This window comes from Bos indicus, chromosome 3, assembly GCF_029378745.1.
Source record: "Bos indicus isolate NIAB-ARS_2022 breed Sahiwal x Tharparkar chromosome 3, NIAB-ARS_B.indTharparkar_mat_pri_1.0, whole genome shotgun sequence".
Classification (NCBI taxonomy): Eukaryota; Metazoa; Chordata; class Mammalia; order Artiodactyla; family Bovidae; genus Bos; species Bos indicus.
The window spans coordinates 14,691,264-14,719,103 of record NC_091762.1 but is presented as its reverse complement, the minus strand read 5'-3'; the positions used below and the strand labels follow the sequence as shown (position 1 = coordinate 14,719,103).

At 51.7% G+C, this 27,840-nt stretch overlaps 1 protein-coding gene across 1 annotated transcript; it reads right to left on the bottom strand.

Annotated features, from left to right (window-relative positions):
- Window positions 1–118: 118 nt before the first annotated feature.
- Window positions 119–27,830, bottom strand: SMG5 (SMG5 nonsense mediated mRNA decay factor). The gene is made up of 22 exons (XM_019953248.2): window positions 27,591–27,830; window positions 23,937–24,035; window positions 23,295–23,418; window positions 22,536–22,692; window positions 20,573–20,662; window positions 19,314–19,403; window positions 18,542–18,620; window positions 14,632–14,757; window positions 14,465–14,533; window positions 13,796–14,004; window positions 13,014–13,151; window positions 12,277–12,876; window positions 10,610–10,785; window positions 9,380–9,455; window positions 8,765–8,940; window positions 7,575–7,733; window positions 4,698–4,757; window positions 4,213–4,372; window positions 3,725–3,815; window positions 2,829–2,903; window positions 1,723–1,861; window positions 119–1,543 (listed from the first exon to the last, which is right to left on the bottom strand). The coding sequence occupies exons 1-22, from the start codon at window positions 27,662–27,664 to the stop codon at window positions 1,460–1,462; spliced, it is 3,051 nt and encodes a 1,016-aa protein (XP_019808807.1). The 5' UTR covers window positions 27,665–27,830; the 3' UTR covers window positions 119–1,459.
- Window positions 27,831–27,840: the final 10 nt, after the last annotated feature.

Genomic DNA, 27,840 nt, shown 5'->3' with positions numbered 1-27,840 from the left:
TGCTGGTTTCCTGCTTCAACTGGGCCACATCATAGAAACCTTTCCAAACTGCCATTTCAGCCTGTGATCTTTCCCATGTTCCAGTAAAACTGTACAGAAAGGCACCGGGAGGCAGGGAGGGCTTCAGGGGGTCTTTATTAAGTGATGCTTTAGTCTCAAGTCTCTGCCAGGGACTGGAAGTGGGAGTGACCCCACTCCCCCTAGGCTGTCCCAGACTTGCCTTCTTAGAGGAAGGATGCAGGAAGCCTGCTGTCCCGAGAACAGCCTGGGAAGCTGGGCTAGCACTGGGGTGGGGAACAGCAGAGCTGAGACCCCCCTCCCTCAACCCCCAGCCCACGCTACGTGTGCAGCCCAAGGTGGGAGGGGCCGAGGAAATCCTGGCCAAAGCCTCCTTCATGCAGCCCCGCTCTTGTGGCTCCACTCACTGCCCTGAGCTATCCATGATCTCTGCGCTCACATTCACCTTGGCACTCCAAAAGCTAGCCCCACGCTCGGCTCCCCCAGGCCTTCAGTCCTGGTGAAGGACAGAAGTAGGGAAGCCCGTTAGGGCAGAGGACACCCAGCCAGGCAACTTCAAGGGGCCTCTCCTTTCTGCTGCCCATCTGAGTTCAGGCCCCTCCCTCAATAGTAAGGGGGGTGGTGGCCTCAAACTTTGCCCCCTCTCTTACTGGCACCCCACTCTGTCCCAGCCCAGAGCACAACACACAGTGACCGGGGGCTGGTGGGCACAGGAGCCCTCCCTGGCACACAGGCCAGACTGCCTGTAGCTGCTGCGGGCCTGCTCCCTGCACTGGAAGCCAGAAGAGGGGAGACAGGAAACGAGTGGGGCAACGGTGTGCGGCCCCCGCAGCAGGAGGAGGGGATCCAAGCCCTGCCCTGCTGTCGGTGCCAGCAGCCCCAGGCCCCTCTTCCTTATGAGTCCCCAAGGCTCCAGAGCTGCCTGTCCCTGCAAAGGGGGATGAGAGGGGCGGGTGGTCCTTGAGGAGAGGAAGGGTCTGCAGAGAACCACCCAGACACCCGGTGTTACCCAACTCTGCCCCAGGCCCCGAGGGCCCCAACTCCTGGCACCACCCACCCTGCGTCTTGGGTGAGGAAGGGCCCCTTCTGCTGTCCCTTCCCCTCAGAGGTCCAGGAACCACTCCAATCAAACAGACACCGCACCTGCCACCTGCCCCTGGGGAAAGCAGGGGGCTGAGGCAGGAAGGCTGGCTAGGGGCCCACAGGCCTCTCCTGCTCCAAGCACTTTCCTTGCTTTCCTGACGTCGTGTTGGCAACAGGGGGACCCCGCCCTCCCAGCTGGCTCCTGGGCCCTCCCTGCAGCCCGTGTGCAGCTGGGCTTCCTTCCTGTGTGCGTGCGTGAGTCTGCGTGTGGTGGGGTGACTACAGGTGGTGGTCCTGGCTGCCAGGGAGGGCAGGAGAGATCTGGAGTCAGCCCCGCTGCAGGGCCTGGGGCTCAGTCTCAGCCAATCTCCTTCCACTGCTTGTAGAAGTCCAGAACATTCTTGATGTCCACACTGGCATGTGCAGCGGCCTGCAAGGCTGCCTGTGGAATTGTGGGAAGGACAGACTGAGGAGGGCCTGACCTCCTAAATTACAGGACAAGTCGTTGAGGGGCTGGGGAAGGGGTAGCGGAAGAGGAAAAGGGCAGCTGTCTGGTCTGAGGGAGTCGACTCCGGTACCTCTTCCCCACTCCACTCTTTCCCGAACCACCCCGTAACCCACCTGCATAGGGCCTGAGAGCGTGCTAGGATTGTCCAGTGGAAGGCCTGTGATGATGGTCACCATGCCGCTCGGGTCCTCCTCACCTGCTCCCTGGGCCAGAGTCAGCTGTTTGCAGCTGTCCAGGATCTTATAGAGCGTCCTGGAGCGGGGAGGGGAGGGGGAAGGAGGGCCAAGTTCCAGCATTAGCACAACACTGAATACCCCTTGGAAGGAAAGTTATGACCAACCTAGATAGCATATTCAAAAGCAGAGACATTACTTTGCCAACAAAGGTTCGTCTAATCAAGGCTATGGTTTTTCCTGTGGTCATGTATGGATGTGAGAGTTGGACTGGGAAGAAGGCTGAGCACCGAAGAATTGATGCTTTTGAACTGTGGTGTTGGAGAAGACTCTTGAGAGTCCCTTGGACTGCAAGGAGATCCAACCAGTCCATTCTGAAGGAGATCAGCCCTGGGATTTCTTTGGAAGGAATAATGCTAAAGCTGAAACTCCAGTACTTCGGCCATCTCATGCGAAGAGTTGACTCATTGGAAAAGACTCTGATGCTGGGAGGGACTGGGGGCAGGAGGAGAAGGGGACGACAGAGGATGAGATGGCTGGATGGCATTACTGACTCGATGGACGTGAGTCTGAGTGAACTCCGGGAGTTGGTGATGGACAGGGAGGCCTGGCGTGCTGCGATTCATGGGGTCACAAAGAGTTGGACACGACTGAGCGACTGATCTGATCTGATCTGATCTGAATACCACATCCCCAGGGCAGAAGGGAAGCTGGGATGGGGAGGGGCCCAGGAGACAGAAAGAGCTACCAGGCAGCTCGAAGCAGTGGGTTCTGGGAGCTGGCCTGGAGGATGAGCTCCAGGAACCAGGCAAAGATACGATGAGGGAGGGCCCTGCGCCCAAGGATCTCAGGACCGCAGGGGCTCCAGAGCTGGGGTGACTTCTCATTGCCTCTAGGGTGAGATCCACAGAGGCACCTGGCCCCAGGCTGGTCCTGCTGCCTGTGACTGGATTCTCTGGCCCTATCCCTCTCTCCTGGGGCGTGCCCACAGAGGAGCAAGGCAGGCAGCGTATATGGGGTTCCAGGGGCACAGGCAGAAATGTTACCAGGCATCGGCATCCTGCCTCTTCAGCTTATGCCGCTCAAAGCTCTTCCCCGCCTCTCTCTGGCAGCGAATGTACCTGCAGGGAGATGGGAGAGTGGCAGGGGCAGGGGTGTGGGGGTGCCCAGCTCACACAAAGTGGGCCCTTGTGGCACAGAGACCCCGTGTCACGGGAGGGGAAGGGGTTTCTCCCACGTCACAGGTCCGTCTGGAGCCATTCTAAGTGGCTCCCCAGCTGCTGAGCCCCGCTTGTTCCTCCTCCTGATAACATCACTTCTTTGGTTCCTCCCTGGAGAGGAGCTGGGTGGGGAGAAGCAGCGGATGCTTTTCAAGTTAGTGCTTCTGGAGACAAGGTCCAAACAAGAAAGCTTTGTGTGGCTTCCTGGCCAGGCAAGGGCAGATGCAGAGGAGGGTGGGCCAGCCAGCAGAGAGCGGGGAGCTCCCTCCCTCCTCCCAACACCCAGTGCCTAGTCCTCTTCTGGCCCCAAAGGCCAGAAGGAAGGGCCTGTGCTGGGCTGAGCACCTACACGCTGCCACCCCACACCCCTGAACCGTGGGAACCCCCTGGTCAACCTGATCACCTAAAGCAGGAGAAACTCCTGCAAAAGCGCCCATGGCTTGAGTTGGGGGCTTGCTCCCCTCTCCCCACTGACACTGATCCCATGTTTGCCCCAGAGGCAGATGGACAGCAGGCCAATGCTCCCCAACAGGGCTCCTGGCTCCTCCAATCATTGTTTATTTCAGCACCTAACCGCCTGACTAATAATTATATCCTTGGCCTCCTTCCCCAGGCCGTGAGCCAAGTGTGAGCAGGGACCACGAGCATGTGTCTACACCAGGAACACACAGGCATCTGTGCTGACCTGGGCTCAGGACAGGTCCAGCCAGGCCTGCACTCACCTGTTCCCTTTTTTAAACTCTGCCTCCAGGTATCGGATCCCATCCCGGGCCCCTGGGTGTTCCTTCTTCAGCAAATCCAGGCCATCGATCACTGGCGGACATGGTGAGGGTGGGGGAAGGACAAAACAGATGAGCTCTGGCTGCTGTGATGAGAGCTCTGCAGAAGCACCTGCACTCGCTCCAGGACACACTGCAGCCCCCACAGGAGCCCCGAAGGTCTGACTGACCTCCTGCCAACAGTGCACTTGGGAACTTACCAACTGCTTTCCCTCAGATTTTCTCACCTGCTTCTCCCAACCTCCTTGTGAGTCAGGGTTTGACAGAGATGGTCATGCCCCCTTCACAGATGACATGACCGAAGTTGAGAGAGGTGGCTGGACTTGACCAAGGGCACTGTGTGTGAGCTGGGCCTGCATAAGGGCCTCTCAATCCCCAGCCAGATTCTCTTTCAGCCTTACTCTGTGCCCCGACCTCTCCAATGCACTCACCTGTCCTTGGGATGATGACGATGAAGCGGCCACTGGTGGCCAGCTGGCGGATGACAGGGAGGTGGTGGCAGAGGGCCTGGGTGTCGGGGACGAGGTAGGGAGACATTGCTGACTGTGCCTTGGGCTGCTGCAGGCTCCCTTCCAGCTGAGAGACCTCAAGCTGTTGAGAGAAGGCAGGGTCGGGGGGGAGCTGTGTGCGGGCTGGGTTGGGGGAGAATGCTTCTCAAGGTGGCTCTTATGGGACTCCTCCTGCTGCCATTTCCTACGAATGGCTTCAGAGGAAAAGTAGACAGGAACAATGGTTAAGAGGAAGAGAAGGAAAAGAGAAGTAAAGGCAGGACGGGAGCACAAAGGCTCAGTGACCAGTCGCAGTGGGGGGCAGTCTACGAGGCTGAGGGTAGTCAGGGCGAGGTGGAGGGCCACAGCGGGGGCTTCAGGCAGCAACAGGTCAGGAGCAGAAGCAGTGCTGGGCCCTGGCTTCCTACCTGAAGTCGTAGCTGGGCCATGTCTCTCATCAGCCTGTTCCGCCGAGCTTCCTCCTGTGCCTACAAAGGGGGGAAAGAAACAGGTGTTAAGCTTGGGACAAGGAGCTGCGGGAATATTCCTTTCTCCAGTGATCAAGAATTCCAAAAGGGATTCCTCGGGTCTGGAATAGGTACAGCCTTATATAAGTCAACTCTCTATTGCTTCTGCTAAGTGAGGGGAAGGTAGGCGTGGGAGCCAAAATACCACTCTGGTGCAATCTGAACACCTCCCATTAGCAGCCCACGCCCCCAGGAAGGAAAGGCAGGGCCAGCACCTGTCTGATCTCACCTCTGGCCCCCTCATCCTCCCTTCCTCCCAGGGAACACCATTCACGCAACCCCTCACTTTCTGTCACCATCCACCTGCAAACTTCTTCCAAAATCTACAGCTGCAGCCCAGACCTGACCACTCCTGAGTTCGAGAAGTATATACCCAACTCAACAGCCCGATCTGCTTCTCCAAAGCTGCTTCTAATCCTCCCATGTTCCCCAGCTTGCTAAATAAACCACCATCTGTCAAGTCAGAAAGCTAACCAGCTTCGACTTTTTCCTCTCAGCCCCAGAAGTTATCAGCCTCCCAGTCCTGTCAACTGTACCTCCTTTAAAAAAAAAAAAAAATTCACGCACACCCCTTTGCATCCTTCTATTTTCAAAGCACAACCCTAGCCTAAGCCAGTACCCCCAACCTAGACTATTAAAACCACCTTCTTTCTGCTCTCTGCCTCCAACCCATTTTCTCTGCTGACAACCAAAGAAATCTTTCAAAAACCATCTGTGGTCCACCATGGCCCTGACTAAAAGCCCCGTGATGGTTTTCCTTTGTCTTCTAGATGAATATGGTCTAAAGATGAAATTAAGAATGGGGACTTATTCTAGAAGACACGGGGAACCATTAGACTCTCTGATGAACAAACTGGCATCATCAGAGTGAGGATTTAAAACAGTAACCTGGGATGTAAGCCTCCTCCTGATCATGAGAAGATGCCAGACAAAGCCATGTGAGGGTCACTCCACAGAGCAGCTGACCAGTACTCTTTAGAAGTGTCGAGATCATAAAAGACAAGCAAAGACTGAGGAGACATTAATAATCAAATGTAATGTGGGATCCTCGGGAAAAATAAAAAAAGAGATTTGCAGGAAAACTAGTGAAATCTGAATAAAGCTTGTAGTTGACAGTACTGCACCAGTCCTATTTTCTTAGTTTTGGTAATTATACTATCGGTAGGAAGTGTCCACCTCTTACCCCCGTCCAGAGTATCCCCTTTGAGAAACACTGGTAGAGAAAGGAAAGAAGGGATGCAGAAGACCGGGCGATGGGGAACGAGGGGTTCCCTAACCCAAGCAGACATGAGAGCCTGGAGAGCAGAGCAGCGGCCCCCCCCCTGGCCTGTGGAGAAGCTGAGCCCCCAGAGCAGCTTAGAACAAGGACAGGAGCCAGATCTTTCCAATTCCAGGGCCCTGGCTCAGCCGCCCACACCTCCCTCTGACATTCTGTGCATCCTCGCCTATGAAGTGAGGATGCAGGCACCTGAGATGTCGCATGCAAAGCAGCTCTGCACACGGAGAACTCAATACACGATGGGAGGTGGCAGTATGACAAGGAGCCGCTGCTGTCACCACTGGGAGCTGAACCCCTTGGGGTGGAAACCCTGCCTCGGGTGGCGCAGGATGCAGTCCCAGCAGGCAGTGTGGCCTGGCTCCAGAGCAGCCTGTGGGTCCAGCAGCACACCAGAGGGGCTCTCAAGTACTCCCCGCCCCCAGGAGGAGTCTTCAGGAGTTCTAGGCCAAAGGAAATGCCTGCAAACACTCCACATTTTCTGAAGCTGTGTAACTTCCCCATAATTATTTTTGTAAGCCCCCTTGTTTTCCCCTATGGAATAGGAATAAAAGTCTTAACATAAAAAGTTAGTTTTTAACAAAATGTGCTTGCTTTTAACACAGCAAGGAAGGGAGTTTCTGGGGAGCCAGTGCTGCTTCCCATCTGCAGGAAGGGGGTGCTCAGAGGTGGGGGAGCCTGTGGATGGGGAAAGGAAGAACACGGGGGAGGAGACTGGCTTGAGATGAGGAAGCCCTGGGCTCACCAGGACACACGGGCTGTGTTTGCTGTGCCAGACACCACCACCCAAATGTGCCGGTGCCACTGAGCTGGGGCAGGACAACACGCCAGGGCTGCGCAGGCCCCAGAGCCCAGCTGCTGCCACAAAGCACCAGCACCACAGGACACAGGCCTGTCTTGTCTGCGGCTGTAACCCCCAGGCCTAGGCTACTGATACACAGCAGATTCTCAGTAAATATCTGTAGAACGAACGACTGAATGGGAAAGAAATCACAGAGGCCGCCTCCTACCCTTCGGGGCTCCTGTGGGATGGGAGGTTCCTGCATGGTGTTTGATGCAGGAACCTCAGTCAGGGAGCATTTGCTGAGCACACACACTGCCTAATACAACACGCCAAGTGCCTGACGTTCACTACCATGCCTTAGTCACAACAACCCCATAAAGCTGATTGTACTATTCCTACGTAACTGATGAGGAAACAGGTTTAGCAAGGTTAAGTGACTTGCTCAATTCAGACTGGGAGGTGACAGAAATGGCCCTCAATCCCCAGTCAGTCTAGATCCAGCGGCGGTGCCAGGCTGCCCCTGCTCAAAGCACCTCTCACTCCCCATCTGCCCTTACTTCTCTCCCGGCCCTCTGGTCTCCCCAGGCTCGGTCTCTGTTGCCCTGGCCCCAGTGACCAGGTTCTTCAGTCGAGGGCCACAGCATTTCTGAGCCTCTGGCCGTGGTTTCTCAGTGAGCCTGTGGGAGCAGAGCGGACAGGGAGGGGCAGCCTGACTCACCATGCGGAACTGGGCCTGGGCCTGCTGCAGCAGGCTCTCCTGCTCAGACTGGGCGATGCTGACAAAGATGCCGACCTCTGCGTTGAACTGCAGGATGCTGCCTTGCAGGCGGGCAACGAAGTGGCCAAAGCTGCGTATGCAGCAGATCCGCACGACTGTCTGTGGAGACACAGGAGCCAGCCTGGCTAAGCAGAGTCTGCCAAGCTCACCTGCCCCCGCCAGGGCTCCTTCCTCCTCCCCTCCCCGCCCTCCGCCAGTCCAGCCCCCTCAGCAACACGGGCTCCCTGCAAAGGCCTGAGGTGTGTAGGGAGAAGAGGAGCACCGAGGCCCAGAGCCTGTAGCTACCAGAAAGAGAGGGACCACACAGGGGGAGGAGACTCTGAGAAGGACTGGAGAAGCAGGACTCAGGGCTGAGAAGAGAGACAGCGACAAGGCCACATGCTGGGAGACACGAGACCTGGGTTCTCATGCATCTCTCTCCTCTAGGGCTCGATCCTAACGTGTACAATGAGAGGACAGACTACGTCACCATTTCCAACTTAAGTTCTTGGTCAGCAAAACCCTTCTTTCCCAATCAAACAAAAGTCTTAACCTAGAGTGCTAAAATATAAAACAGAGCATAAAGCCAACCTGCTCTGGCTGGAGAAGGAGAAACCAAAGGGCGTGTGTGTACTGTGTGTGTGTGTGTGTGTGTGTGCACGCGCGCGCGCGCGCCTGTGTGCATGGTGCTGGTACGCCAGTCCACTTGGCTTCCCTCTGCTGCCCCCGGACAGCCCATGTGGTGACACAGACTCAAGGGTGAAAGTCTCTGGACTAAATGGGCAGCACATTCCCATCCAGCTCCAACCTTCTCTGTGTGCTGTTCAGCTTAGAGGAGGCTGGGCTCAGAAGAGAAAAGAGATCAACAGAGATTTTAAGGCCCTAATAATTTACTTGTTCTGTCCTCTCCAAAAGGTGGGGAAAGGGGAAGATGGCTTGTTCTACAAAGGGAGACACTGTGGATGGACATCCTGCCAAGAATGACAGGAAGCCCAGATGGTTCACTGAGTGAAAAAGGACTCAGAGCTGCAGCCAGGGACATGCTCCATGTCTGGATAGAAGGGGTGCCAGCCTGCCCCCCAGCCCGAGCTCCTGCTTTGCTACTGAATCTTCAAAGACAAAGCCTGTGGCACGAGGAGTGCTGGCCTCACCTCCTCTAAGGTGCTGAGCAAGAGCCGAGCTGTATCAAAGCTAAAGCGTCTGTGGGCCGCCCGGAGGGGAGGCAGGTTGCGAAGGGCCGTGTCCTCTGGGAGCAGCAGGCTAGATGGGAGGTCAGGCAGTTCACAGCCTTCAAGCAGCTCCTGGACCTCAGCACACAGGGCCAGGCCTGGGGAGAAAAGAGGACACATGAGGCCCCTGCGCTGTGGGAGCCCCCGGTCAGAGGCACACAGTGCTTCCCTTTGGGAACTCCCAGGCAGGACATACTCCTTGGACAGAAGGTGGGGAGAGATGCAGGGAGGAAAGGAGAGATGGTCCACAGGGCCATCAGGCAGAGCTTTAGGAGACCAAAACTGGAAGGGCTAGAGGACCGCTCGGCAAGCACACTCCCTGGTGGCCCAGGCCACCTGCCCACAGTGGGGCAGTGTCCGGGCAGGGAACGAGAGAAGCCCAGACCACAATGACTGCTGTGTGTTAGGGAGGTGACACAGTGAATCACATTAACCTCCTTACCCTAAGCGCCAGGTTACCAGGGGGGTAGGGGGGTGGGGGGGTCCGTGGCCAGTGAGGGAGAGGGGAAGGGAAGGCAGTGCCAGGGACTCACTCACCAGATTCTTGGAGTTCACCAGCAGCTGGCAACAGGTTCAACAACACAGACAGGCGGTTCCACAGACTTTGAGAGCTCTTGAGAGAGAGACAGAAGAGAAAGTCTTTAGCTGGGGCAGTACTGGAGGCTGGCAGTGAACAAGAGAAGCACTAGATTTGGGAGGTATAGGGCTATGGTCACATGCCTAAAAGCGTTAACAAAAAAATTAACAAAAGTGGGGCTTACAGAGGACTTGGAAAACAGGAAGGAATGAAGAAGGGGAACCCTGAAGCTTCAGTGAGCTTCATCAGCAGTTGAAGGCTTCATGAAAAGGGAAGGTGTGAAACCACAGGAAGAACTCTCTGGTTCATGGTAATGGAAAAAGCTAGAGCGCTGGAAGAAGCGTCTCTCTAGCACAAACTTCTCCTTTCAGCCCTCCAGGTGCACACATGGGGCCAGCTCTCTGGGGAAGCGGCCTGTACCGCCGCCACCTTCACTTCACCACCCTCGATGACTAACAGTGACTAACTAGCTGTTTTCAGGCACAAGCACACGCCCCAGGGTGTGCCTGGCCCTGACCTAACTCTCTCTTTGAGGGAAGAGGGCAACTGACAGGGAAAAGGGTCTTCCACAGCAGGCAGGTCTGCTTCTGGAATAAAACCACATTGAGGAAAAGCCTCAGAACACCAGAGGCTTGAGATGAAGACTCTGAACCTGAGAAGGTAAGGAGGCCGCCATAATCCAGCCAGCCTCCATGGGCGCCCGCTCTGACACTGCTCGCTCCAGCTGCAGAACTCTCTAAGCCACTTCCTTGCCCAGAGCAGCTGCGCCTCGTCTGTGCACCCTGTCCCTGCCTAGGCCCATCTCTCATCGCCACGCTGTGCCCTCTCTTTTCTCTGGGTGCTGATGTTTACCTACCAAGGTTAGCCCTTGAACATGTATTTTCACCAGCATTACTCACTACAGCCGGCATTATGCCTAGTGCTGGGGACACAAAGCCGAATAAGCAGCTTTCTCACTTTCCCAGTCCACAAGACTTGTATCCCAGCCCAGGCCACAGGCTCTTTGAGGGTAAAGGTCATGCCTAAGCCTAGCCTGTAAAAAGCATTAGGATTCAGCACACAACAGGTACTTGACAACACCTTTTGCCTGCCCAGCCCAGCTGAGGGGATTCCCACGCCCCGCTGAGGCTGGCCCAGCCCTCCCCTCACACCCTGGGACCTAAAGAGGGCAGTGGCGTGGGGTGACGCACCTGCGCACACACAACGATGAGGTCGGGGTTGGTCCGCAGCCAGTCCAGGAAGACTTTCACAGCAGGGAGCAGGCCTTCGGCCATCAAGACCTGCAGCTTCTCCTGGATGCTCCGCTCGTTCCGAAAGGAGCGCCCACTGGACTCGCTTCCCTCCGACTCCGAGCCCTCTTCAGAGGCTGGGAGTGGGAGACAGAGAACTGGGATGAGCAACTAGCAGACATACGGCAAGACTTCGGCTCTGAGAGGCGCGTGCGCCCACCTGCCTGGACTCTTCTGAAGAATTCTGACGTGAGAAGAGAGGAATGAGATTCCGGCCTGATTTCTCTAGGTCCACTAACTGATTGCTTTTAAGCCAAGAGCCTCGTGCCTTTTAAAATACGAGCTAATTTGTGAGATCTACAGCTACTCACTCAACTGACATCTATGATGTGCTCATTCTGTGCAAAAGGCAGGGCAGACAGAAAGGAGCTACAGGTAGGGTGAAAAAGGGTACAGAATTTAAAACTACTTCCAGCTCCCAGCTCTGTAAGCCTGCAGGTTAGAACACGACATAGGTCACACTCCACCTCTGAGCATCAGCCTCCTCATTTCTTTTACTCATTCAGTAGTTCCTAAGCCCCAGCACTGTGCCAAGCCCTGTGTTTGGTAATGGGGATACAGCAACAGACAAAACATGGACTGCCCTGCCCTCAAAAGGCTCATGGTACTGGTGGGCACACATACAAGCCAACGGACATCATCACTTGAATGGGAAAGTGCTGGAAGCTGTGGAGGTATAGAAGCTACAGGAGACCACAGGAAGCTGACCCTCGGAGGACTCCCACACCAAGTGATTCATAAGGCAAAATCTAGAAGGCAAGTGACAATTAGCCAAGCAACACACTCAGAGCAAGGGAGGGAAAGCATGTTCCAGGATAAAGGAGCATTGCACAAAAGCTTAGTGGGACAGCATTCAGAACAGGGATGATGACTCTCCCACCACAAGACTGCCGTGGGAACTTCCCTGGGGGTCCAGTGGTAAAGACTCAGTGCTTCCAATGTAGGAGGCACAGGTTCAATCCTTGGTCAGGGAACTAAGATCCCACATGTCACAAGGTGTGGCCAAAAAAACTAAAAACACAAAACAACAACAACAAAAAACTCGTAAGAAAAAAAGACTGCTGTGAAAGTTAAATAAGCCAAGACCCTAAAAAGTGCAGCCTGATGCTTGCACAGTGTAGACGCCACAAACGCTCGTGGCCGCTGACCAGGTGCTCCCTCTGTACCTCAGGGGAAGGCCCTCAGAAGAAATGTCTTGTTCCAATCTACCTGCCCTCCTAGTGGGTGCTGGATTTTCTAGTTTCCAGGAGCCCTGGCAGCACCTGGGATAGCACAGGAGAAGTTGTTGCTACAGTGTTGTGTGGGGAGGAAAACCCCAAACCCACAGGGCAAGGTGGGAATGGGAGGAGAATAGGACCACAAAATCAGCTGGGAGTTGAGAATGACCAAGTGAGCAGGAGAGGGGATCTCCAGGGAAAAGCTCCTGGGCCACACTACAGGCAGAGGCCGGAAGCAAGGCAGCAAGGGTAGGGATGAGAAGTACTCGGAGAAAAGAGCAGCCTCTCTCAAGTGAGTGCTGACAGTACATAGGTGTGGACCCGCAGAACAATGGAGAGAGGCCCACATACCTGGCTCTGAAGGCTTGTCCACATCTCCATTGACACAGCGCCTGAGGGTGGCCGAGACGGGTGCTTCAGTGGTGGGCTGGAGGAGCAGGTTGCTGAAGGTGGGGGCCAGTCGGAAGCAGCGTTTGGTCTGGAACATCTGGGTGGACATGGCTTGTAGATTGCTGGCAATGCTGGCCTCGCTGGGGCCCAGAGGCCCATTGAGGGATTCAGGAGCCTCTGACCTGGCCCGAGATGGCTCCAGGGCTGGGGACCGTGTCCCGTCCTCATCCTCCATATCTTCCAGGTCTGATCGGGACTCTTGACTGTTCATTTCTGAATCTGTCTCAGCGTCAAAAGCTGTTCCCCCACCTTCAAGACTCTTGTCGGAGCCACTGTCCGAGCCCTCACTGGCCCGGGCCGAGTCATGGCTTGAGTCCGAGTCAAAGCCTTCACTCAGGTCACTGTCATCACCTGCTTTGGGTGGGTGGCGGCGGCGGCGGAGGCAGGAGAGGCGGGAGAACTTCCGACTCTTTCTGACCTCACCCTCTGGAGGTACTACAGGAGGAGGCTCAGGCCCCGGCTCCTCCTCCTTCTCCAAGGGTTCCCTGGACTCCGGTTCATCTGTGGAAAGAGGAGGGTCAACGCTGGGACACTGGCAGGCGTTGACAGCCCCCACCCCGCCACACCTGTGTTCCCCTCCCAGGATCCCCACACCCCATGCTAACCTTTCCACAGCCACAACCCCCCCATGCCGGTACCTGTGCCATCACTCTGGAACGCCGGGACGGGATTCTCGCCCTCTTCCAGCTCAGCTTGCAGCCGGATGTTGACGTGATTGACGAGGTGGGAGAAGAGGGCCAGGGTGAAGGCAATGGCTGCACTGTACTGCTTGGATCCTAAACCCAGGAAAGCCAGTGTTAGGGGCTAATGGCCCTGAAGAGTAGGAAGCACCATTAATTCCAACCTCATCTCACCTGTTCTCAACTCTCCCAAGGATTTAATTACCTCTAAAAACTTTCTCTAAGGTAAAAAAAGATTTCTCAGGTCTCTGCACTCCCACCATGTAATGTGCAATGTGTCAGCTCATCCTGCTTCCTCTTGTCCCACCTCATCCTGCCCAGCTCTGATGTGTTCACACAGGCCCCTCCCCAAGCATGTTCACACCCAGTCCCGTCTCTCCCTCCCTTCCATCCAACCTTGCTCTACATATACCTCTGGCAGAAACTAACTGCCCCCGGCCCCACTGCCACCAAGTCTGAATTCCATCTGGATCAACAGTTAAGCATCTCAACCACTGTCTGCCTTGGTCCCAGACAAGGGTGCATGTATCTGTGCGTGTGGGAGGGTGGAGGGGGTGGGAATATGCTGTTGCCTTTGTTTGTTCACTAGGAGCTCCTTCAGGGCTCTCTCCTACAGGCAGAGACACAGGTAGTGAAGGGACTACTTGTGGAAGCTACTTTATGGATAAGGAGCTGCAGAAAAGGGTAGTGAGGATCCCAGAAGCCAGTGGGAGAGAAAAGAGGGACATAGGGAGAGTTACCTGCTCTCTTCAAGCTGTGCACCCCCATAAGGCAGATGATGACCATTTGAAAGATGAGAAGATCTGGGAGGAAAGCATATCCACTCTCATACTCCTCCTCATCCTCACTGGCCAGGCTGAGGTTGGGTGAGGAGGGCAGGTAGAAGAGACAGAGGTTGAAGTCCTCCAGGACTGACTGGCAAAGTGATGTCAGCTCTGAGTCCACGGAGCTGTGGAAGCGCAGGAGTAATGGGAGGTCAGTGATGGGGGCTGAGGCAGGCACAAAGAGCTGGGAATACAGGATTCAGAGAAAAGACTATGGGATCCTACAAGGGAGACTTCAGAGAGGAGGAGGGGGACTCAGTGCTGGCTGATCTCTAAAGCAGACAGAATAACACGGGAAGGGCAGACATACAGTGGAAGGGATGTGGGTGGGCTTCCCATTCGGCCATTCCTTCAACTTCCAGTAAGCGCCTAATCTGCCAGAGGGTGAGCCACCCAGAGAATGGGCATGGAACCTAGGGTGAGACAGTGAGGGATGCCGAGAAAGGACTAACCAGCTCAAGAATTTCCAATTGAGAGACAGAATTCACCAGCCCCCGCCCTCCTCTCCAAGTCCCCTGCCATAAAGGAGCCACTGTGGACGGGGCTCCCAGGACACAGTTCTTGCTCACACTCTCTTCTACTCACCTGCTTTTGGGCTGCAGGAGGCTTTGCAGATACATAAAGTTCACCAGCAACCTCTTAATGTCTTTACATCTGAAATAAGAGGAGCCCAAGGTAGATGGCGAACAGCTCCCTGTGGTCCTACTGCACAAACTGCAGGAAGACCCCCTCTTCCCACAGGCCCCGCTCACCGCTTCTTGCTGGGAGAGAGTTTCCGAGTCTCACACTTCTTCAGCTGGTGGTACATTTTTGCTGCCTTGTCATACAGCCGCTTGAGGTTTCCATAGGCCCCCTCAAAGGACACTTCCGACTGAATGCTGAAGGAGACAGAGGTGAGCTACTGAGTCTTGGCAGAGGAGGAGAGGGGAAATGTCAGTTTTCCAGGGATTTAGGAAGCACTGTTTTCTTTTAAATATTTATTTCTGTACTTAGCTGCGCCAGGTCTTAGTTGTGGCGTGTGAGATCTAGTTCCCCAACCAGGGATCGAACCTGGGCCCCCTGCATTGGGAGTGTGGAGTCTCAGCCACTGGACCATCAGGGATGTCCCAGGAGCACTGTTTCTAGTAAATACAGGCTGCCCCCAGCCGCCTCTTTCACATACAGACTGAGGGTGAAAACTATCTTTCCTAATAAAACCACACACATACAATTTTCAGATTAATCAGAGTAATGATGACATCTGTATCTCCTCTGCATCCAGATATGGGACAATTAATCGCATTCAATGTTACAAACATAACTTAGTCACCATCGCTGAAATACACTATTTTTCATCTTTTTAAAAGCAGAGCACTTAATAGGTGGCATTTAACAAGCATTAAGGGTATTTACATATTCTATTTTAGTTAATCTTCACAATATTCATTCAAATGCAAATATATACTGAGCACCCCACTCTGTCAGGCACTGCACCCTCCTACTGCCCACATGTACAGACAAGGGAATGAAGCCTGAGAGATCGAGTATAATGCAAAGGCCACACAGCTAAACACAGTACCGCTCAGTCTCCAACCCCGACCTCCCTACCACAAAGACTAACAGCATGCTATACTTTTTAAAAATGTCTTGTTGTTTGAAATGTCTTTTAAAATTTTTTATTATTATTTTTTTTCCTCTGGTCATGCCCCATGGCATGTGGGATCTTAGTTCCCCAAATAGAGATTGATTCTGTGTCACTGGACCACCAGGGAAGTCCCTGAAACATCTTTTAACTATAAAAAGCAAGGTATAGAAAAGAAGAAATACATGTTAGAGGTGAATGAAATACAGCTATTCATTTTTTGATATCCCTTCCACTGAGAAGTGGGTTCTATGTCACCTTCCTTTCAACCTTGGCAGGGGGTGGGGGTGGGAAGCAACGACCATTGAAAAGCTTTGGCCGAGAACGCATTGTAGGAGTGACGCCACCAGTTTCCAGGCCCAGGCCTTAAGAGACGGGCAGACCCTAGTTTCAAGTTTCTTGGGTCATTATTTGCTGTTGGGAGTCCTGAGCCACTATGTAAGAAGTCCATCTACCTTGAGGAAGATACCACATGGAGAGGCCCCAAGACTAAAAGGAGAGGGAAAGGGGTCCAGATAAGCCAATTCTCCAGGCACATCAGACACCAGACCAGCCGAATACCACTGCCTGACCCTAGACAGTGCCACCAGGAGGAAGACTGCCAGACTGACCCTAGGCAAATGCCTAACCCACAAAACACGAGATATAACTGTTTAGGCATCGTAGAAGAGGACCTTAGTGGGCACCTCCCAAACCTGGATGTACTTGGCTCTCTGCAAGTGACTCACCCTAAATCATAATTATGAATGTGATACGGGATCCAGGACAAGAAAGGGGGGCATTCCCTGGAAGGCATACAAGGAATGGGAAAGATTCCATGGGAGGGTAGAAACCTGGTAATCATATGTAAGAATAAATACACAAATAATAAATGCAGGAGAAGGTGGAAAAAGCTAACCCTGTTACACCGTTGGTGGAAATGTAAAGTGGTGCAGCCGTTATGGAAAACAGTATGGGATTCCTCAAGAAACTAAAAACAGAATTGCCTCATGATCCTGCAATCCCACTCCTGGGAGTATACCCAGACAAAACAGTAAGTCAAGCAGACACATGCACCCCGGTGCTCACGTGCGCGCACACTAGGCTGTCCTGGCTGTGCTTAACTCTGCGGAACCCCAGGCACTGTAGTCTGCCAGGTTCCTCTGTCCGTGGGATTCACCAAAAAAATGCAAGAACATTGGAGTGGGTTGTCATGCCTTTCTTCAGGGGATCTTCTTGATCCAGGGATCAAACCCACACCTCTTACTTCTCCTTCATTGGCAGGTGGGTTCTTTACCACTGGTGCCACAGCAGCACTATTTACAACAGCCAAGTCATGGAAACAACATAAATATCCATCTACAGCTGAATGAATAAAGACAGGGCACACATATATTATACTATGTAACGGCCTACTACTCAGTCATAAAAAAAGAATGAAATAATGCTATTTGTAGCAACATGGATGGAACTAGAGATTATCCTGCTCAATGAAGTAAGTCAGAAAAAGACAAATGCCATAGGATACCACCTGTATGTGGAACCTAAAATATGCCACAGATGAACGTATCTGTGAAACAGAAACAGACTCACAGACCTAGAGAAGGGAGTTGTGGTCGCCAAGGGGAAGGTGGGGGAGGGATGGACTGGGAGTTTGGGGTTAGCAGATGCAAAGTATTGTATACAGAATGAATAAACAAGGTTCTCCTGTACAGCACAGGCAACTATGCTCAGCATCCATCCTGTGATAAACCATAAGGGAAAAGACTATAAGAATGTACAGGACTTCCCTGGTGGTACAGCGGATAGCAACCTGCCTGCCCAGGCAGAGCATATGGGGTTTGATCCCTGGTCCAGGCATTTGTAGCTTCCACATGCTACAGGGCAACTGTGCCCTTGTGCCCCAACTACTGAGCCCACACGCCTTAGAGCCTGTGAGCCACACGACTGAAGCTCACACGCTCCAGGGTCCAAGAGGCACACCTACTGAGCCCACATCTGCAACTCCTGAAGCCCACACGCCGAGAGCCTGTATCCCACAACCGGAGAAGCCACCGCAACGAACTGTCCAGGCACTGCAACTAGGGAAGCCTGCTCGTGGCGACAGACCCAGAGCAACCAAAAGTAAAACTTTTAAAAAGGTATATATAACCGAATCACTTTGTTGTACAGGAGAAATTAACCCAACATTGTAAATCAACTATACTTCAATTAAAAAATAAATAAAAATACAGTGCCTGATCTAGATAAGGGCAAATATTTATTGATACTGAAAATAGGTTTCCTTGACCAGGTGAATCAAGGACCACAGCCTGGAATTCTACGGCAGAATTAGGTATCGTAATTTACACTTCAGCAGTCGATCATTTAAGCTATAAGACCACCTTAATCCCTCTGGGCCTTGAAAGCCAATTCACTATGTAACTACCAAGACTGCTTTGGCTTCTCAGGTAGACGCTGGCCCTCATGAGGTGGCAACAGTGCGCTTCCCGGCAGTCCACGTCTCACTAAACTTTAATCAAAGCCTTTTCACTTACCTGTCAGTCTCACGTGCATTTGGTTACGGTGACTCAGTAAACTAAGTCTAACCAACTGTGGGTGCCCTGAAAAAACTGTGTTTTGTTGTTGTTTTTTAATTCTAAGAAATAAGAATGAGATCCAGGGAAGCAGTAATCCACCCTGCTAAACTGATCCCCCCATGCTGTCTGTCATGCCTGTCACTTCATGACACTAAAGCTCTACAATTTGAAGTTCTTATCAGAGGTTACTTTGGTACGATTTTACCAACTGCATCCAATTTATCTCCTTCTTCGGGAAGGTAGCTACCCTGTTAGCTTTCATGATAGCAGACAGCTACATGAGCTGCCCAAGTGCCTACAAATCCAGGCGGCTGTGCGAAAAGCAGTGGGGCTGCCAGGAAGCAGGGTCCCTGAGGAGGCTCCCCTGGCCTCACCATTCTCCCATCTGTCTTCCTCAGGAGCTAGAGAAGGGAGAACGGAAAGAGAGGACAAAGCAGGAACTGTGCAGACGTGAAAGCTGGGAAAGAGCTGCCAAACACTCACCAGCGCAGGTAGCAGTACATGGCTTCCACATTATAGTACTTGCTGCCTGCAAGGGTGCCCAGCTGGTTGAAGGGCATTCCTGGAGAGAAAGAGGAGTCACACAGTCTGTGGCCACAACACTCACTGAAAGCTGCCGGCCCAACCCATGCTGAGCATCAGAGAACTCATGTGGAGAACAGTGGCTCTGCGGGAGACACTGGTCTCTCAGGTGGTCAGCAGCTAATCCTGTTCCCCCAGAGGGTTATTGATTCCACACTCACGTCCTACCAGTCTAATCCCACTTGGTCCTCAGGGACTCAGCACTGACGGGTGCGACTCCTTCAACAGCAGCTGTGGCTCTTCCAACACTGACTCAACTCCTGGAACCCTCTCATCTTGGCTCAGTCTCTTGCCTTTGAGTTCTCCTTCTGACATGCTAGTCCCCATCTTGTCCTGTAATTTAGCCTCATCTCTTCCCTCACTGTGCCTCCATAGTGGCAGCTGAAGCACAGTCTCCTCTTTCTACAGAGACACCAGAGATGAGGAAGCCATCTTCTTTCCCTTCTTTTCTGCCTCCTTCCCTCTTAGTTCAAGACTCTCCCATTTCTCTTCCTCTTCCACCATCTTCTGAGTGTGTGTTACTTGGGAAAGAATTCAGAACCAAGGTGAAGTATGAAAGAACTGAGTGAGGAGGACCTAGGGGGAAGTGAGTATACCTGCCTGCCATCTCAACACTGTTGTCCTCTTAGACAATGCTGCTGGGTTGGGAGGCCCCAGTGGGGAGTCCACTTACCAATCTGAGGAGCTACTGACAGGGCTTGGTAGTAAAATCTCTCAGCTAGCAGCTCAGTGTCTACGCCAGCTAGTTCATTCTGATACCGTGCTGTAAGGAGGGGGAGGAAGAAAAGAAATACGATAATTCCATGCTTCAGAAAACACCTCCCCTAGTTTGGAAGTCCACTCTAGAGAGCTGTAATAGGAGCCTGGGAGGAAGATACCTGAGCTGGAAGGCAGGCTGTTTGGGTCTCTGGCACAGTTGGAAGTCTACATGACTATGGGCAAATTGTTCAACTCTCACTTCCTTGCTGGTAGGTTCAAAACGTAAAGAATATTTAGTGTTTGTAAAGAGGCTCTTCTTGATTATCTCTTCCCAAGGAAGGGGAGCTACAGCATATATTAATGCTTGAAATGACTTCTGATATTTGGTTCTGGAATTCAACTGCTCAGTTCTAGAGAGAAGACATTACTAATGACACTAGGTCAATCTACTGTGAAGCAGCTGATTCTGTGTGTGTGTGCACACATGTGCCTGCATCTGCTCACTCATGTTCTACTTTTTTCAACCCTATGGACTACAGCCCACCAGGCTCCTCTGTCCATGGAATTTTCCAGAAAAGAATACTCGAGTGGGTTGCCATTTCCTCCTCCCTTCTCGACACAGGGACCTGCACAGTCAGACGGACTCTTTACCACCTGGGAAGCCTGATTCTCCCTGTGCCCCCACCTGTAAAGGGTTCAGGAGTGGGATAAGGGCAGGGAGAGGCACCTCAGGTCAATTACAGATAATGCATCCAAAAGCCACACAGCAGGAGCCTAACAGGACTACAGGTCTTTGTCTATCAGGATTAGCGACTCAGGGGGCATAAAGCAAGAGTCCTTTTCCATTCTGAGAAACGTACTTCAGGTAGGTAAGTCCTCCCTGAGGTCTAACTGTAATTCCCCTAGGAATCTATGAAGAAAAAGAAAACTCCAAGAGAGAAGGACATCAAATTAAAATACCTTCCGAACTTACTACTAAAACCAGGTTATCACCCTGACTTTCTTAAAGCACAAAGACATTTTCCCCTTCTTCTTGCATTCACTCATCCTTTCTGACTCACGGAACAACAGTGAAGAGAAAGAAACACTAAACAGACTGGAGGGAAAAAGTTATCAGAGCCCAAACTACTCTTCCTGCCCTCCAGTCGCTTAAAGGGTGGTACCAACAATTTGAACAGCTGGAGCCTGTCCTGGAGCCCCAAACAGAGACAAATGAAAGGTTCTGATTCTTACACAAATCCCCCAGGTACACCAGACATCGGTGGCATGCCATCTGTGCCCAATCCATCTCCTTCCCTGAGGCAGACACTGGCTTCTTGCATCCTGAGAAAGAGAGAGAGAGAGGTTTATAAGCGCATTCTTCTGACCTTACCTCTGGAAAACACCTTTCCTAGGTGGAGAATGGAGGTCAAGAACCCAGGTCTAGTTCTGGAGCCCAGCCTTATGGGGCAGAGATGACGCCCATCCAAGACACAGGCTCACAGGTGGACAGAGGTAGGGACAGAGGCTCCTGGGTAGAAGTCATTCACAGGACAGGAAGGAACTGGAAGAGAAGGTCTAGGGTCCTCAACCTAGGACAGCTGCCTGAGGAAAGGTCATGTGAAAGCTCATCACAGGAAGGTTACTAGAAAGGAAGAAGAAGTGAAGTCAAGTGTAAGTATGTGGGTGCCTTGGGGAGCTACTCCCCACCTAAGGGTAAAAAGTTTGGGTAAAGATGGGAAACTTGCCTAGGAAGAATGGCATATAGATGAGGCCAAAGGAAATGCTGCCTTCTGCCTGGCGGAGGAGGTCACGGAGAAGGCAGCCTGTTGAAGAGCCCATCCGTGGAGGAGACTTGTCTGACCTGAGGACAGGTGGTGGCCAGAGCCACAGACGCCTGGGCTCTCACTGCTCCCTTTACCCAGGCAGCCCTGGGACTTCAAAGCGCTTCAGCTATTTGGGAGGCAGTTCTCCTATGTGCTAGGTACTGATCTAAGTATATCACAAGGCCAACTGAAGTGATCCTCAAGGCAACCCCAAGAGGTAAGTTACTCTTATTATTTCCATTTTACAGTTAAATCAAAGTCACATAACAGGTAAGTGACAGAGTTGGGATCCAAATGACAATCTGGCTCGAGGCCATCCATGTATCCCTTGCACTTTGCAGACACTCTCCTAGGTATGCAGCTCCCATTCTGAGAAGCCCTCCCCGATATTTACTATAGAGACGTTGCTGAGTTGGCTGAATGAGAAATATCTGTAAGGAGATAAAGTTGTTTGGGGAAGTAATTCTTTGAAATAAGGGTTCGTCATCTTCGTTCAGGCTATGGACCCTCCTGGCAATCTCATATGACACCTATGAATTCTGCCTTGGATTAACATTGCTTTATTTTTGGCCATGCAGCTTGCAGGATCTTAGTTCCCTGACCAGAGATCGAACTCAGGGTCCCGGCAGTGAAAGTGCTGAGTCCTTACCTCTAGGCCACCAGGAAACCCTCCATTGTTTTGTTCTTAAGTGTTTCAAATGGATAAAACAGAGTGCCTTCTGATCAGAGAATGCTGCCACACAGTGGCACAGACATAACCTCCATCTCTGACCCAGAATGTCTTTCTGCTGGCGAGGGGAGGGGCAGGGGGGCTGGGGGAGGGCAGGAGGTATGAAGAGCAAGGGGAGCTGGAGGAAGCGGGAAGAGGGAAGAAGCTCCAAAGGATAGTCAAACTGAAGAGAAAACCATCAACTAGAGAAGGAGGTAAACCATAGCTCCAGTACCTCAGAAAATAAAGAAGAGATTTGCACTATCTTGAAAGACTGTCCATGATTTTCCCAATATTTCTAAATACTGTAGTAATTTCATCAAATACTAGGAAACAATTTCTAAAATTAAAAGAAAGTGCCAGTCAAATCCAACTGGGAGAAAAAAAAATGCTATCAATATCATCTTCCAGTGCCAGACTTCCTCTAGATCGTTCCATCCCTCCCACTGGCTCTACATCAGTCTATAACCCCAAACTAAAGAGGCCTCTCTCTTTCCTTAAGATCTTTACCCCAACTCACATGCTTATTTGGTTAAATCCAAATTTCATGAAGCATTTGTATGTCTTCTAGAATCTTCACAGCCTGGCTGGGTCACAAGGTACATAGATACTGAGGGATAAGAATGCCAAAGTAGAAACAAACCAACTTGCTCCTCCAGCCCACCTTTCAGATTTCACTGACCTATGAGGGGGTCGGTGACATGGGTCCAGTCGATGCAGCATTGCAGTTCCAGCTGGTAGTGAGACTGGATATAGAGAAGGAGATGCTGGTAGAAGCCAATACCAGCAACCAGGTGTGTCCTGTAGGCACATTCCAAGGTACTCCGGCTGTGGATATGCTGGAGATAGGGAAAAAGAAGGGGCCAGTTAAGCAGCAAGATCCGAGTTCTGCTCCCCTGTCCCTAATCTTATTTATCTCACTGAAGAAATAAACATATCTTTTTGGCTCTGGAAACTGGATAAAGTCTGGAACTTTATCCACCTCTCCTCTTACTCACGAGTCAACCCTATACCCTTAGATCTCCTTCTCTGGTCTCCTACCTGGGGTCAGGCTCCCCTCCTCTCCTAATCCTAATTCTATATGACTTCCTCCCTCCTTTCTATCGCTTCCTTGATATCGCTACCTACAGCCATGCTCTGGGCCAGTTGCCTAGCTTTCTTTTCATTCCTTAGCTTCCCCTCTTTAGACAAACTTCTTTCCAAGCTCTACGACCTCCCCTTGAAAAGCCAAAGTTGCTCAATTGTGTCTGACTCTTTGTGACCCCATGGACTGTAGTCTGCCAGGCTCCTCTGTCCATGAAATTCTCCAGGCCAGAATACTAGAGTGGGTAACCATTCCTTTCTCCAGGGGACTCTTCCCAACTCAGGGATCCAACCCAGGTCTCCTGCACTGCAGGGAGATTATTTACTGTCTGAGCCACCAGAGAAGCCCTCCACTTACCTTTTTGTTAGTCTTGATAAGCTGGATAACTTCGTAGTATACCTTTCTCCACAGTAGCTCCTCAGCCTTCCTCCCATAGTCCACCGGGTGCAGGAACATAAGCTTGACGCAGAGCTCACGCAGCCTATGAGGATGTAGAGAAGCCTGAGAGGGACTGGCCATCCCTTCGTGTGGGACACAAGAACTGAGGGCAAGAAGGCACCTGCCAACACCCCAACTGACAGACATCTGTGTCTCCCATTAGACATCCAGGCCCACTCAGTAGGACACAAGACAAGCAGTCCTAGAAGGCAGTGGAGCCCCAAGACACAGGCAGGAGCAGTAAGAATCTTAACAATCTTCATCTTCTTCCCTTGCACCATTCTCTCCTTTCTACTCAGCCTCTGTATCTCTTTCTTTCTTTCCTTATGCAGTAGAGTCAACTCCCCCAACTCAAACACCACTCTAATGGCACCGGTCTGTTAGATATAGAAGCTGCAGAAAGTGAGGGATCCCCTCTCCCTCTTAGGAAGGTCAGATATGTCACAGACCATTTATGTACCATGAAGTCAGGAGATAAGAGAGAATATGTCTGTATATGACAGGGTTTCAGGTGTAGAGGAAAAGAGAAACTCTAAGGATGTGTATAGAGTCTCAGCTTACTTGTTCCTCAGGCTAATGTTCTCCGGTTTGAACACTTCTTGATAAGCGGTTTTGTTGCAAAGGATGAGGTCAAGTCGATGCACAGCCTCCACCACAGCCCTGCAGGGAATCACAGGCAAACAACCCTTGAGCCATGTATATGGTCCATATACTAATCTTACAGGAAAAGCTACAGAATTAGGGGTAGGGAAACCAAATGGCTGCAGGTTGAGCTCCATTCAAAACAAGATGAACAGAGCCTCCATCTTGATACACCCGCCCCCTCAGAAGATGTCTGGCAATGCTGAAGACATTTTTGATTGTCACAACCCTGGGGAGGGGAAGGAGAGGCGCTGCTATTGGCATTTAGTGTGCGCTGCTAGACACCCCACAATACATGGGACAGTCCACCATCGTAACTATCATGCTGCCAACACTGTCAAGGTAGAGAAACTCTGTGATATGGGAAGGCAGGCTCTCTCAATGGAAAGGGCATAGGCTCTGATGCCAGGCAGAAAATCTAGGGTTTGAATCTGGCTGTGTCTTACTAACTCTATAGTTTTGGGTGAAATTACCTAACCTCTTTAAGGCTTAGTTACCAATTTATAAAAATGGAGATAAGAGTAGTTACCACAAAGGGCTGTTGTGAAGAGTAAATGAAATAATTTAAATACAGCATTGGTATATAGTGAGCATTTGATATATATTGGTGAAATGAATTATTATTATTAAAAGGCTGGCTTATTATCAGATATAAAGGAAAAGCATTCCTAACATAAAATTCCGTTCTGCAATAATGGGGTAAAAGAAAGGGGAATGAGAGTGTCCCTGAAGTTCCTAAAGTCTCCTGGATTCTGCTGAAGCAAACAGTTGTTTTAATATAGAGTACAGTCTCTAGAATCAGACAGCCTGGGTTCAAATCCTAGCTCTACTTCCTACCAGTTATACAGTCCTGGGTCAAATATTTAACTTCTTTATCTCAGTTCTCTCATCTATAAAATGGGATTAGTAACATCACTTATTTTATGCAAATTAAATTAATTAATACATAAAGCATTCATAACAATGCCTTGTACACAGTAAGTGTTTAGTAAGTGTTGGTTTTCATCCTGAGGATACTCCAGGCCTTAAGAGAAAAATTCAGGGCAACTCTGCAATGGATGGCCAAGAGGTACCTAAGTAAGTATCATCTCTGGAAGGGAAAAACCCAGAGGATGACAGACAGCAGCTGTGAGAACAGATGAATCAGGCACTGCTCTTGGACACAAAACAACCGAAAAATAGTGAGTTACAATTCCTAAAATAGTCCAAAATGGATTCAGAATACTGAAACGTGCTCCTGGGCCAGGAAAAGTGGGCCACAGCAGGCTAGCATCTTGTGGTGGCTCAGTCAGCACCCCTAAAAGCTGTCCTGTACTTGGGAAGTGATCACCAACACCCAGCTGAGTGGGTAGGATGGTAATCAAGGCCTTCTCAAAGACAATCTTAAGAGCCCAGCATTTCTCCAAACACCTCCTGGGCTGCCTAGAGATGGAAGCCAAGCTCTTTTAGCCAGCCAGGCTCTCAATGCCAAAGGCAGCACCAAGCGGCCATCAGTGATATGCCAGTTTCGTCCCCAGGAAAGGGCCATGCACAGATCTGGGGCGGGGGTGCGGGGGGGAGGGGGGCGCTGTTTTCATGGATAGGCCCCACAGCCTTCCTTAAGATTCTCAATTCAAAACCACTACTCCAGGGAGTTCTAATTGCAAGCTCTTACACCTTAGAGGACTCCACACTTTCTTTTACATTTCCCATCAGACCATAAGCTCCTCCATTAAATTGTAATCTCATTTAGAACAAAAACTGCAAAAACCAGTCTTGTGTCTCATTCACTACTGTAATCTTAGGTCAAGCACAGAGTTAAAGAAGAAAAACATGTTACAAACATTTTTAAAGTAGTTAAAATTTGCCTAATTATTAATAATTGGTGCTTGCATCCCTTTCAGCATTCCTTTTCCAGCTGCCTTTTCTGAGGAGCTTCAAACATTTCAGAATTTCATTTCTGTAAACAGACTGTGGGAATTTCCCAAATTTACAGAAGCTCCAATGCCAGTTTCATAGCCCAACAACATATGTACCTTGGGCCGAGAAACCAAACTTTCTTCCCCCATTTCTTCCCACCAATCACCACTGCTATAATAAACGACAGAAAAAGATGTGCTGCCTCACATTTCCACCCTACCCAAAGCCAACAACGCACAATTACCAGCAGAGAGACCCCTGTGCATACATGTAAGCCACACATGCAAACATATCAGCTTAAATCAGTCAGTTCTGTGAGGGCAGTGGCTTGAGAAAAAACAAGATTTGAGAATGATAAGAAGGATGACCAAAGCCATTTCCAAAAGCTGGAGACAAGAGAGGAATCTCACAGACACTGCCCACGCTCCGTCTGACAGGCAGCACTGACACTCGGCAGCATGAGGAGGCACATGTGCCACTCCAGTCTCTTCACCCGCCCGGAGACCGCTTGGGGCAGCCCACAGTGGGAGCCCAGAGGCTGAGGGCTTGGATCACGTTTCTATTTTTGGAGCAGCCGATACTCCCCTCTGCCTTCTGGCTTAGGAAGCCAGACCAGGCAGGATGCCTACACAAGGGAGGAAAAGACAACATGCTCTTGACTCTTTCACTGCCAAGATGGGGCTCATGGCTCTGACGGTAGTCTTCTCATGCAAACACCTCTGGTTCCAGAGCCTTAGCCAAATTAAAACCCCAAACTCCTAACTTCCTAGTAGAAAGTGGAAAACTCAGTTTGGTCTCTATGTGTCATTCTATTTTTGATCCACATCCAGAACCCGTGTTCTAGCTGCCCCACACAAAAATATCCTCCACTCGGGGCGGGAAATGTTCACCCCGGCCTGTTTCCAACAGAGGGCTGAAAGGCTGAATGAAGATGTTAAGGAGCGTGAGTGGCACTGTGGAAATGAGAAACCAGGAATGGAGTTGCCTGGCAAGAGACCGCAGTCATGAGGCTGGAAGGAAAGCAGGGCTCAGGAGTCCCCAGGTGCCCGGAAACGGGCTCCGATGACCTACGAAAACTCTGGACTCAAAGTCCTTCACCTCCCTTCCAGTCTAACACAAATAATCTTACAGCCTCTTTATTTTCATTCAGATTCCCAAAACTTGGAGCCCTAAGAGACCTAAAAGCCTATCAAATCCAGATCTCTCCTTTTAAGGATGAGAAGACTAAGGCCCAAGGTCACACAGTGAACGGCAAAGCAAAGACCTCTCTTGATTTCAGTCCAGGGCTCTTCCCTGTAAATCCTTACAGGGTTCTACGCACTATTCCCTTCCGGGTTTTTCTCCCATCTGTGACCCCACCTTCACCTTCTCAGCCCCCGCAGTCCCAATTTCCACCTTCTTACCCCAAATCCGCAAAGCTCGGTGCCCGTCCCAAGCTCACTGCGGAAGAGATTCCCTCCACGTGCTTCCCTCCCAACCTCCCACCCACCCAATTCCTTCTTTCAGCTCAATCCCGGGTTACGCGGCCCCGCCCCCTTTGCTCCCTCCAAAATTGCACCCTCTTCCCTCACCCATACCCCAGCCCGGCACCGGAGCCCGCCTGTCCGGGAGGCCCCGCCTCTCGCTGTCCCCCACTTCCCTTGGCGGCTGCACTCACGCCGTGGCCCCTCTCACCGGTAAAGCCGCTTAGTGTGGAGGACCTTTGCTTCTGGCTCGCTGCTCTCCCCTGTGGGGGGGCCTTGGCTCATGATGCCCGGGCCCAAGGGTGGCTCCCGGTCACAGGCCCCCGCCACCCACCGCTACTGCCACCACTGCTGTCTCCGGCCGTAGCCGCAGCCGCCGCCGCCGCCGGCCCTGCTCGGCCGCCATCGCTGTGAGGCGGCTGACCGCGACAGCTCCTCCTCCGCCTGCCAAATCTCGCGAT